General features: G+C 40.5%; 1 protein-coding gene across 1 annotated transcript; it reads right to left on the minus strand.

Moving 5' to 3' along the window:
• Window positions 1-2,082: 2,082 nt before the first annotated feature.
• Window positions 2,083-11,294, minus strand: LOC308145395 (annexin A4-like). Its single transcript, XM_080516815.1, has 15 exons — window positions 11,081-11,294; window positions 8,568-8,973; window positions 8,407-8,444; window positions 6,891-7,034; window positions 6,631-6,718; window positions 6,412-6,506; window positions 6,205-6,318; window positions 5,930-6,020; window positions 5,569-5,648; window positions 5,409-5,465; window positions 5,231-5,324; window positions 5,004-5,099; window positions 3,959-4,017; window positions 3,757-3,879; window positions 2,083-3,651 (listed from the first exon to the last, which is right to left on the minus strand). Exons 1-15 carry the CDS (start codon window positions 11,276-11,278, stop codon window positions 3,592-3,594), a joined length of 1,743 nt encoding a protein of 580 aa, XP_080372941.1. The 5' UTR covers window positions 11,279-11,294; the 3' UTR covers window positions 2,083-3,591.
• Between the last annotated feature and the right edge of the window lie 1,733 nt (window positions 11,295-13,027).

Here is a 13,027-nt window from a genome sequence, read left to right on the forward strand (position 1 = left end):
GCTATGAGCTCAGTTACAGTTTGTTTACGATAGTCTTTGCTATTAAGGAGCTTTGGTGCCTCTCTGAGGACCGTGACTCTCATCTGGAGTGAGCTACAGCACATGGGGTCGAGCTTTAAAGCTTAACAAGGCACACCGTGTGCCTATACATTCCCCCACTTCAGTTTGCCACAGCTTTATCAATGTAAGTGGTTATGTAACATCTCAACTAATTTCTTTTTTCTTGCAAGGAAAACGTAGTTGGCTCTCAAGAAACCGGTCGGAGATTCCTTTAATATTATGTTCGTTTGAAGTTTGTTATTGCAGTATTGCTTGCCTGAGTTGGGAGTCATGTAAATATATTGACAAGCAGGAGATTGCAGGCTCTTCTTCCTGTGTATGCACATACAAATAAGAGGATGAGGGTATCCAAGCTTTTTTCCTATTCATTTGTTAAAAAATATCTCAGGATGGGGCTCAAGCCTGCAGGCTGCTGCCCTGCAGGCTGGATAGCGATATCTGCTGCTACATCTCATTATTTGTTGTTCATCTAATCCCCGGGTTTGTAATTTGCTTATATGCACTCATGAAGTTTAAAGCAGGATTATGTCCCTGGCAACCAAATGTCTCTTGGCTGCATATTCCTCATTGGACAGCTGGAGAAAATCCACTGCAAATCAACAATTTGGTTACTTTTACTGATTGTCTATAAGACAGTATTAACATTATAAGCTGGCCATGAAAATGTAAAAGTAGGAAAAATGTAAATCAGCCTTGGTAGATTGATCAAATATTGTATCTTAGTTAAATTTTCCTGTGAAACAAACCTTTGTTATGGGATGGCTTTATTTTGGATTATTTATAGGGTATTTCCCACAAGTATAAAAAATTATCAGAATTATGTGATATTATAAAAGAAACCCTGAATTTAATCAATATATGTGATATTGAAGGTTTTAAGGTCTTGGAATAACAATAAACTATTCAAATGGTCTATTCATCTTCGATAACATCGCCATCCAACTCGATCTTACCAACTTTAAGCAACGAGGAGTCATAAATAAATAGCAAATACACGTAAACCCATGCCCCCTTGAGTAGGCTCAAACTATGGACGTCACCTCCTCACCCAGGCTAACTACGCCACCACTGTGTGACTTCTTCGAATCATCATTCAAACGAAAAACAGGAAGCTGAAGGAGTTTTAAGGAGCTTTTGCCATCTCCACCAGCCCTGATGACATGGACAGATACTATTGATACGAATGACGACATGTGGACCCTCACGAGGACAAGCCGTCTCTCTGTGAGCGAGTGAATGTGAGCCAGCCCCATAAAGACTGCATCATGCTATCCCGTCCACATGTTAATAATTAAAGCACTTTGTCTAGAAGTCAGCATCAAAGCACTATTTCGTCTCATGCAAGTAAAAGTAAACTGAATGGGAGCCCCCACCCCCACCCCCACGACTGCCTCCCTGATTTCCTTTTGACCTAAATATACATCTGGAGATATCAGTGCAAACAGACCAGCCCAAAGCCCAGCATCAAGTATTCATCCCTCTTTGTCCTGAGGATAGTGGGTTTCCTTTCATTTCTGGCATGGATGGGAAATGGTGAAGTTACTGAGGTGCACGATAAGTGAGGCTCCATGAAGCCATTCGTCTCACCAACACGTCCCCTCTGAGGCTGCACTCCAAGGCCAGTGCACACAACTGAAAGAAGACTTTAGGACATCCGTGTCTCCGATGGACACTATTTATAGCCTTGAGAAAAGCTCTCTGCACTGTATCGCTCAAGATGCAAAGCATACCTGAATCCCCCCCCACCCCCCTCCACGTTATTATAGTGCAAAGCACATGCAGACATCACTTATGTAAGCCACATTACTCGCACCTTTTAACAGAGGATGCTGCTCATGATGCTCCGAGGTGGGAGGGGGCGCCGGCCGGCTCACTCGCTTGTAACACACACCGAGATGGCGCAAATGAGGCTGGCTTTGAAATGCAAATTACCCTTTGTGTGCCGACTCGGGAGCAGAAACTCCATAGTCAATGTTTTCATGCAGAACAGATGAGACCATTTCACAAAAAAAACAACAAACATCCAGATATGCCAATTAGTTTTTTTTTTATTTAAATGAGAAGTAGCTGATTTTCAAAAGACATCTATTGAATTTCAGCCAGTATTTTGTTAGAAGAACAATTACTAAGTAGTTAGTGCAGGAGATATTCATTTCAAAGCAAAATTCAAAGTCAGCAGGCAAAAAAATATAGATATATTTTTTTAAATCACTCAAAAGATGACACTTGGCGTGATCCCAGAGCCCTCTACTGGCCATATAACATGCAGACCAGCAGAGGGAGAGACCATGAAACGGTGGAAAACAAATATGAGAAAAACAAAGCGTTATAATTCTGTGGCCATACAAGTGTGATTATAGATTATTTTCCAGATTATCCACAATGATACATCAAAAAGCTGATCCAGTTTACACAGCAGCAACTAACAAAAGGCACAACAAGATCTGTCATCAGATTTTGGCTTTTCAGCACCGAGTTAAAGGCAAACGATCTGCAAACACTAAATGACAGTAAGAAAGCTTATAAGCTGAATTGCATAGACATTCAAGCGGGAGTGATATTTAAATGGATGATTATCGATCATGGGCGTCAAATTCATACTGAAACAGAAAAATATGAGCCAAATTACCTCAATGTTTTTTTCTCTTCTTTTTGCACACCTCATTCTTTCTTTTTGCTTTGTCATTATTATAACGTATACGTCAATACATTTTCTTAACAAGGTGGATATTTTAATGAAAAATAAGTGCAGTTACACTGTTTTCTACATTGAATAAATTAAATACAAGCTACTTTTATGGACAATTTCTTCTCAATGTATTCTTAAAGTAAATTTGACACTGAACAATGTCATCCAATGGGACAATTTTAGCCCCTGGACTTTATGTTTGACACCCCTGATAAAGACCCTTTTAATACAGGAGAGATAGCTTTCGCAGGGATGCATTTTTTTTTTCCTTCACAAACAACTTGGGAATGAAATGTGACTGGTAGCACAAAAAATAAGCTTGACAAACACTTGAATTACTTACCAGAGAAGGTAATGTAACTCCACTGAAATGATAATACGACTAAATAATAATCCTTTGTAGATCTACCTGATGTTATATGATGGCACACAAGGCGTCTTCTGAATGTTCTCATAATTTCACATGAAAAAACAAAACTTTGCTCAAATTTCAATTTCTTAAATGATAAATATAATCTTGATGTGTTCTCTAAAATTATCGCAATACTAATAGTTAGAATTTATATTTTTTTCCGTCACACCTTCTATGCAAGGTAAAGCTCCACCTTTTACCAAATTCTAATTGTGTCTACTAAAACTTCTTCAAACGAACGTGTTAATCGTCTGCCACGTCTCATACATCTGAATGTATAAAAATAATATTACAGAAGAGAATATAAAATTTGTTTTGTATACGGAGGTCATCTGACACTAACTACGTGAATTAGAGCTGATATAAAGTCCTATAAGATTGTTTGGATGTGGGCACGTATGATGTCGCCATGAGTGGTGGTTCCTCTCGTTCAGTCGTTGCCGCCACACAGTTTCAGCAGCAGCTTCTTGTAATCACCAGAGGTGTCACCCTGGGGGAGAAAACAAAAAAAACAAAAACATGCATCACCCACCCCAAAAGAAAACATGTGGGTGAAACTTCAATGAAAAAAACAAGGCAGCAGGTGGATACTCACCGAGATGTGATTGTAGAGTGATTTCCCGTAGGTCCTCACATACTCCTGCCTGATGTCCAACATGTCCACCTCAGAGCGGGACACCATGATGCGGATTAAGGTTCTGTCCTTTGTCCCGGCTCCCTGTCGAGACAACGCAGTGAGACACGGTCGCTCTGCAGCGACGGAGCGGGAAAACAAGTGGAGTGTGACGATAAACAACCTGCATGGCCTTGTGGAGTCTTTCTGCAAAGTATACCGGGGTGTTCTTGATGCATTTCACTTGGAAACAGAAAGCAGAAATCAATATCAGTTCCTGTTATCAAACATGATCTGCTCCTTTCCACCCCGTGACCATAAGTTATTATTGATTAGAAGACGGAGGAAGAAGAAACAATATCATAACAGTTATTAAATCACACGATATGATTCCAGACAGTCAAACTGAATGAAAGACTATTTTTTCTGGAAGGTCCAGTAGAGGATAAGATCAATTAGGTTTTTACTGATTCCAAAATTATCTCTTATTAAACCCTTCAACAGTTGATTTGTTTCCATCAAAGATATTTAGTCTCAACAGTTCTAGTCAAGCTGCTCAGTGTGTATTTTTATGCATTTTGTCTATGTGCAGGACTAAAAGGAAAACAAATATCTAAAAATATTTTGAGAAAGATTCTATTCGTTTTATACAAACGTTGCTGCTTTAGAGTTTCAGAAAATATCTTCAAGAATAAAATCTGGATTAGAAAAGCAGCAAAGCATGGGATCCCACATTGACTGTTTTGGATGTGAGGTTGAAGTTAAACAGCATTATTGTTTGTGTAACAATTACTAGTCTGACCACACTTTTCCAATCCAATCTTTCCACATACAGAATTTCAAAGATGTCTGTGAATCCCCCCCAAAACTAATAAAGAAATAAGCCAAATTCTTGTTAGTTCACCCCATTATATATTATAATGGGGTGAACTAACAAGATATATATTATATATTGTATAGTAGTATACTGCTCATGCATAGAAAATATACATTTTGTTGTAATTTGCTAATGTTGGTGCTAAAAAAAAAAGACAACTCTTGATGCTATTTTTTCTTATATAACATATTTTAATATGTACACAGTCTTTGGACGTTTAAATACATTTACGTCTAGAATATATTGTCACGGCTCAAGGAAAAGCTTGAACAACGGCTTTGGTTTACATTTGAAGTTTTCACTTGCTCCTTTGAAGCCGCGACAATTTTAAAAAGTGATGTAGTGAACATACCCACAGCCACCATGCCAGACTCCACGTTGCCAGACATTTCCCTGCAGATACTCTTCTCAATGTCTCGACCGCACATCTGCTGGTATTCCTGGAAAACTAACGGAAAACACAAAAATCACAAGCGAGGCGGTTACATTCATAATATTTGGAAGTTTGCAAAAAGTAGATTTTACAGTTATGATGCTGGAAGTATTTCCACGTAAAAAAAAACAAAAAAAAAAACATACCTGCCCGAAGGTGAGGCTTGCTGCGAGCACACAGGATGGCATTAAACTGAGATTCATCCGTTCCCACTTTATTCTCCCCAGCGGCGTACAGTTTCTGACAAACCAATGCATGAAGAAGTTGGCAACATTTTCAATCCCCCTTTATGAGATCGTCTCAACAAATGCAAACTTTAAATACCTGAGCGTCCTGTTTGGCCATGGCGACGTCAACGGTCTCTCTCTCGTCACGATTTCCCTGCGAACAATAACATGATCAAACAGACTGAAAAGACGTTTTTGCATCAGATCGGGAGGTTTTGTCAGAGTTGATTGTGCAAAAAAAAACAACATTTAAATACCTGACAGAGAGAAATCATGAGTCTGCGGAAGTGACCGGAGGTGTCGCTGCTGATGGCGTCCTCCAGTTTTTTGCCATACTCTGGAATTAAAATCGGGCTTTTTAGGAAAATGTGCTCATTTGTACAATATTTGAATTTTATATATAGACATCTTAATTTTAAAAAAGAAAATCCATGAACCCTTTAAAAATTATTCTCAATGAAGGGTCAGATTTACAAATTTGTAAAAAGTAGCAAGAGACAGAAGATATATAAAATCCTAGAATATTAAAACATTTGAATATTTTCCTCAGGAAACATATACAAATATGTCTTTCCAGTTTTCTGAATGAAAAGCGGAACTGCCTGGATCAGAACTCACCTTCTTTGTAGATCTTGTTGATTTCGTGAATTTCTGCGTTGGAGCGAGACGACAAAATCTCAATCAGACAAGCTTCATCGGTTCCTGCACCCTGTAAATATAAACATACATAAAGAAAACTGTTGAGTGAGGTTCACACAATCGAGCAAACATAATAAACATTCATTGGTGCTCAGAGATTTTCCACCTAAATATATTTTACATGTTGAGTGAATTGAAGAAAAAAAAAAAAAGACACGGAAGCATGAGATGATACAACAAATGAAGCCTCCAACCTTTATGGCTTCTCTCATTTCGGCGGCATCAAAGCGCGCTGGAGTCATCACCATGGCAAGAACCAGATTCTCAAAGTTTCCAGTGAGCTCAGACTTCAGATCGTGGAGTAAATCCTACAATGAGATCACGTCCAGAAACATTAGTTCCATCACAAGGAGAAAAATAGGGAAGACTAAAAAGAGGAAATGTGACTTGGAGAAAGATACCTTCCCATAAGTGGTTTTGTAGCCTGCCACCATGGGAACCCGCTGCTTGCTGGAGCGATTTCCCAGAAGTTCAATAATGGCGTTTTCATCAGTGCCTGTTTGGGATGTTTTGGGTTTAGAATGGGTTTAGAGGGGAGGTGCAAGTGAACCGTTAATGGATGTGGATTGCGAATGCACTTGGAGGCTTTCAGTGTGTTCAGATGATGATCGTTTACTGACCGAAGCCCTTCATGGCTTTCCGAAGAACTTCAACGTCCCTCAGTGGATCGGCCCCTGGAAAATCTTGGATAGACCCTCGAAACCCTCTCTGTGAAGGAGAGCAACGCAACAGAACAGCCAGTTATCACTCCGTTTCAGCCCTGTGTGCAACATTTTGTAAGTTTGCTCATATCTCTCAAACGCACTCAATCTGCCAAACCTTAAAAAAGGCGTGAGCGTGCATTTCGATAGGTCTGGATATAAAGACAAGTACATCTTACAGGGATGGCGGGGGCCTGCGGGTTGGATGGAACTCCACCTCCGTATGCAGGCATTGAGGGGTTAGCCGCTGGTGCAGCGGGGTAATTTGACATGGGCTGGCCTGGGGCAGGACCTCCTGGGTATCCCTGCGGGGCTCCTCCGGGCTGCCAACAGAGCAAAGCTGTGAGTGTTTGTTTATGTCACACAAGGACATGGATCAGCTTGAAAAGCTCCTGAATGAGCAACTAGACAAGGTCAATACTTGGTTTAAATGTAATAAATGATCATTAAATATTAGCAAGACCTCATATTATTTTCCGCTTAAACAGTCAAAAGTACAGTGATCAGCTCATGAATATAAAAATAGATGGTTAAGATATCAAAAAAGTTGATTCCATACATTTTTTAGGAATCTACATTGATGAATACATACATTTTTAAAATTAAATTATAGAACTAGTGAAAAAAGTGTCTAAAACTGAAAGCCTATTACTTAAAATGAGACAGTTGGTCATAATAGATCCACTCTTATCACTGTACAGATTTATGTTTGAGCCTCACTTGAATTATTGTAACTTTATCTGGAACAATACATACTCTACTTACACTACAAAACTTCTGACACTACAAAAGAAAGCTATAAGAATCATTTCATGGTCGATGCCAAACTGCAACTAATGCTCTCTTCCATCAATAAGGTCTCCTAAAGCGAATCTTTATCATGATGCATGTATTATGAATAATGTTGTTAACAGGTCAAATACTAGACCGTGTGAACTCATTCCATTACACTCACCCTCTCACCAACATGATACCAGAAATAAACTACTTCTAAAAGGTAAATGGAGAAAACTAAAATGTAGCAGTTTTACTATACGTCATCGAGGTCCAAACTTAGGGAGTGAGCTGGAAAGCAACTTTAAACAATCAGCCACAGGATCCATATTTAAATGAAACTAAAGAATCAACTGCTGGAGAGTTATGCAGGTGGTTTATGTGCAGCTCAGTCCTCACGGGGTTAAAAGGTTTTCTGTCTGTACATGGAGGAAGTATATGATTTATTGTCTTTTCTTTTTGAGTTTAGGACCACACTTGGAGAAGGGGAATGGGTTTGTTTGTATATATATATGTGTACAAATTAGTCCTCATTCATCACTACTAACGAGTGACGTCTGAGGGACCTAGTTGTGTTTGAGGCATTCTTGGTTAATGTACAGCACAAGATGCACTGGGTGGTGGTGTGTTGGACCCCAACCTGATGAGTTCAGAGCTTTTTTGGGTGTCTATTTTTTCCACAATTTTGCAAATTCATGCACATATCAAAATCAGTGTTGCATATGGGAAATTGTGGAAAATAAATAATAAATAAAAGTATTAGGCACACAGTGACAAACTCCATATAGAACAAGTGAGGCTCATGTCGGGCTGCTGCAGATCAGACGATTTAGGCAAACAAGAGATTTAGCCTAAGTCGCTCCATATGCTAAGAATGAGCGTGCACTTCAGGGGTTAAGCGTGAGATAAGAGTGTACGTACCGCTCCATGGCCACCTGGCGCTGCACCCCAGCCTCCACCTGCAAAGAAAATATTGACCCAACACTCAGAATGAATTCTATTTAAACAATACACTAGATCTGTCTGGCTTTGGCGACTTGGGCATATTTGACTCGTTATATCACACTGTTTTGGGAGCTCACCTGCTGGCATGGAAGGAAAGCCCCCTGCTCCAGGCTGCTGGGGGTATCCGCCAGGCTGCTGGGGGTATCCTCCAGGCTGCTGGGGGTATCCTCCAGGCTGCTGGGGATATCCACCCGCCTGAGGAGGAAAGCCCCCGGCTGGGCCGGGATAGCCGCCGGCCTGCGGAGGGAAGCCCCCTGCTGCCGGAGGGTATCCGCCTGCTGCTGGAGGGTAACCGCCAGCCTGTTGTGGGTATCCACCTCCCGGTTGGGGGTAACCTCCTGCTGCTTGGGGGTAACCTCCTGCTTGGGGTGGGTAGCCCCCTGCTTGGGGTGGATATCCGCCAGACTGATTTGGGTAGCCCCCTGCCTGTGGAGGGTATCCGCCAGCCTGTGGAGGGTATCCTGGGTAGCTCATCTTGATAACCTGGGGACAATATTTCAGTTGTATATTTCGAAACATAAAATCTCAACATGGAACATTTTGAGGACATCTGAGCCTTTTCACTATGTGAGAAGCAAAAAGGAGGATGATCAAACCTTGCACAGAGCAAAAACCAAAGCAAGATGTTTTACACCAACACCAAGAACAACTGATTTCCACTGAACAAACATTTCAACGTAACACTTTTGTTTTTTGCGCCCATCTTTCCATGAGCTGAACTCTAAGATCGAATACTTTTTCTATGCACTGAAAAAAAACCTTTACTCTCAAATATGGAACGCTTTGTTATGTACGCTGATCCAGAGCATCCTAAACATGCTCAATAGGTGACATATGCGGATAGTATGCTGGCCATGCAACAAACTGGGATGATTTCAGCTTACAGGAATTTTTCTAAAGATCTTTGCAACATGGGGTGATGGTCATGAATGAATGGCATAACAGTGACCCTCAGGATGTGGTCACAGTACCTCTGTGCATTCAAACTGCCATCCATAAAATGCTCCTGTGTTCATTGTCCTGCCCATACCATAACCCACCGCATCACCAGACCGCTCACACCATACACGCTATCTGCCATCCTGGGCTGCTGTCGTGTGGTCTGTGGTTGGAAGTACTGACAAATTCTCTGAAACGGCTTATGGTCGAGAAACTCATTTCATGCACAACATCTCTGGTGGACATTTCTGCAGCCGGCATGCCAAATTCACACTCCCTCAAAATCTGTGACATCTGTGGCATTGCGCTGTGTGATAAAACTGCACATTTTAGAGTGTCCTTCCTTTTATTGTGGCCACCTTAAGGTACCTTTGTGCAATAATCGTATATACCGTCTGAGCAACATCTTGATATGTCACAACTGTCAGGTACACACAGAGAAGTCTCAGATCATCAAGTTCAGCTCATTAAACATGGAGCAAAATCAAAAGTGTTGATATTTGTGCTCAGTGAATGACCGTATCTCACAACTTTAAACTGTCTTTACAACTATCATATGACAGTGAAAGAGGAATCTGTCCACGGTTGATGACAAGAGCACATGTTTCCCTTCCCCTTATTCAGTAAACAGTGTATTGTGCAAAGAAAAAAAAAAAGATAGTTTCGAAATCTTTCCATTTATAGAATGTCAGTGGGATTGCACAACTCCCTGATCACAGCCAAAAAAGGATCATCAGTGAAACTGACTTTTAGGTTAGAATAAGAGCACTCTTATCTAACACACATTTAAAAAAATATGCTGACAAAGTGTCAGAAATCCATTATCATGCTGTGCTAAAGGTGACTTCCCTTGCAGTAGACACTCCCTGTTGCTTTCCAGTTTTCCTGTTTGGATACCAGTGAGGCGTTCACGTGCCATCGTAAATATCACCACTATCACTAATCATTTGATATCCATAGCACAAGACTACGTTTTAATATGGATTTTTTTAAAAATTCCCACCATCTGGTAGCATTCACAAACTAATTATGGGTGTACGAGTGTTAAATTAGATTTTCTTTCAAAAATGCACGTCTGGTGGAGTTTGATGAAGGAGACGAAATGGCAACGACCCCCTAACTCTGTCAAGCAGCAGCATCCCAGGCCTTTGATTCTTAACTCCACCACCAGCCAGGTCACACTGCTCATATAGCCACCTCAAATTACAGGTAGTATCGTTCAAAGTTTAAATAATAAAGTGTTGATGTGTATTATTTCTCTCTGACGTGCCAGAAAAGAATGCGACCCTCCGGTCCGTTAACGTTACATAATACTTTCGGGTCGAAGTTACTGAATTAGCATTTAGCATCCAATCCGACAAACCTGAAAAAATATCGATATGAGTGTATTTTATCAATTTGGGTAATAACGCACATCTGTAAGAACTTTAAACAAAGCACACGGCCACACGTTTGTTGCCACTGAGTAACATTACCGTTAAATAGCCTGACACCGCCTACGTTTAATTAGGCGAGGCTAATCTAACTCTCCCAGCCGGCGTCAGTAAAACACCACAAACTGCGATGAATCTAACAAAACAAAACATCCGCAATGCAGAAAGTGGAACTTTTTCGAAATCACGGTGCAAAAGTGAGGATTAACACAACTTACGGGACAGATTCGGAGGTCGGATCCAGGAAGAGGCGAGCGGAGAGAGAGGGAGGGGTGTAGCCGCTGGAGGTGGGAGGGTCCTCGGTATTGTTTCCGTCCCGCTGCGGCAGCTTCAACCAACCTCTGCTCCGCGAGCTCACGCGGCGCGAGGACGTGATGCGCGCTCCCGCCACACGGGGGCGGCTGCCTGGTTCCCATGGGTGATGCACAACAGGTGCATACATGTTTACCACGTGGGCTTTCTTTAACTGATTTATTATTAGAATAGAAAGACTTTACTGATGCCAGAGGGATCAACTGAAAGAGAAATTCCTGTGGATGGATTATTACATGGGCCAGTGAGGGATGGGGGGAGTATAAAAAGAAAGAGAGAGGATCCTGAGGAGGGAAAGAATCATGATAATAACACAAGACAAGACCACAACACACACCACTAAAAAAAACATGTTGACGGCAATAAACCATCGACACTTTCCACAGTCGTCCATCTGTGTTGGGGAGATAAAAGCAGATATCAAAAGAGCTCAAACATGCAGAGGTATGATAGGAGCAGTCCAGTCACTGCTTCATAAATGAAGCTCGAGCAGTAGAGAGGTCTACCAGTAAAGGCAACCCCCGTGGCACGCCGTTACAGTGATAACTGAGTGGCCTATAGCCAGGAATGAAGTGTATCAGTCATTTTTGTAATCAGTAAATAACTTTGAACTTGGGTGGTTCATTAGTGGGTCAACTTGATGTCTCATATCCGCACAAGTCACCTCTTTCACTTATGTAATAAATATTTTGAGTTTTCAATACAGTGTATCTCTCGAGAACATCCATGAAGAAAAATTAATTATAATTAGTCTCAATTAAGAAAAGTCTCAAGAGTTTCATTCATTCATTGCAGTTATATGCTTGGCTGGAAATAATGCTGGTTTGTTTGTGTTTCTTATGTGAAAATAAATCAGCAAAACCTGCTAATACAACTGAAGACTACTTCAGCATCTAAAAATAACCAAAACTGCTACAACAGATTGAATAGCATTTTAGCATCTAAAAATGGGCAAAACAAACAGGCAAAAAAAAGTCTAAAACAAAAAAATCCCATCAAAAATGGCCACAAAAAAAAAGAAGTTAAATTTGTAAACCATATTGAAACAGAAACACATGTTAGAAATGGAGGTTGGAAGGCAGGAAAATAAAACAAACGAGCATCGGTATAATGGGTAAAAGCTGCTGAAAACATGAATAAGATGACAGTGACTCAGTAACTGTGCCATGAATTCGGCTGTTAAAGACTGCTATTTGCATTCATGTTGCACTGGACAGAATTATATGTCTGTCATATTATACATATTCCATGGACAGCGAGAAGAAATCATACAGTAACAAATACAAGGTACAAACAGGAACATTCTAACATCTGAAAAAATCTCAACCATAATGCTGAATGGTTGATGAGAATAAAGCTTTGAGTTTTCATATGTGCATTTATGCATAAATAATGATCAATCTGCAATAGATAAGCATAAAAAAAACTTTACAATAACGACTACATGGAGTACCAACACAAAACACTAGATGGCAGCAGTCGATTTGTGCTCATCACTAATAGACACATGGAAACGCGTGGACGTCAAGCAGGTATTCCACAGTACTTAGTCACTTCAGCCTAAATCTGTCAGTAAAAGCATCCTTTGTCACAATGGGTTCATCCGTGAGCAATGCCAAGGGGACGGGTATTTTCAGAATATTCATTATTTTTTCACATTTCAGTATTCTCTGTTATTTAAGGCACATTTACTACTGGGAAAACAAAATTAAAAGGTTGTAAGTTATTGCACTGAAAAATCCATTTACTTTTTAAAATAGTGATTATAGGTTATGTCAGTTGTTCCGTTTTTCACGACACAATACTCACCAGCAGGAAGATAACTTGAAAAATGTCACAGAAACAAGTAAAAC

The sequence above is a fragment of the Blennius ocellaris genome, assembly GCF_963422515.1.
Source record: "Blennius ocellaris genome assembly, chromosome: 21".
NCBI lineage: Eukaryota > Metazoa > Chordata > Actinopteri > Blenniiformes > Blenniidae > Blennius > Blennius ocellaris.

Excerpts from the sequence above, each read along its gene's own strand:
- LOC308145395 (XM_080516815.1), bottom strand. The coding sequence starts at position 11,278 with ATGGGAACCAGGCAGCCGCCCCCGTGTGGCGGGAGCGCGCATCACGTC. Across the intron at positions 6,319-6,411 it reads ACAAAACCACTTATGGGAAG|GATTTACTCCACGATCTGAA; the intron begins GTATCTTTCTCC and ends ATCTCATTGTAG. Across the intron at positions 3,880-3,958 it reads GACTCCACAAGGCCATGCAG|GGAGCCGGGACAAAGGACAG; the intron begins GTTGTTTATCGT and ends TTGTCTCGACAG.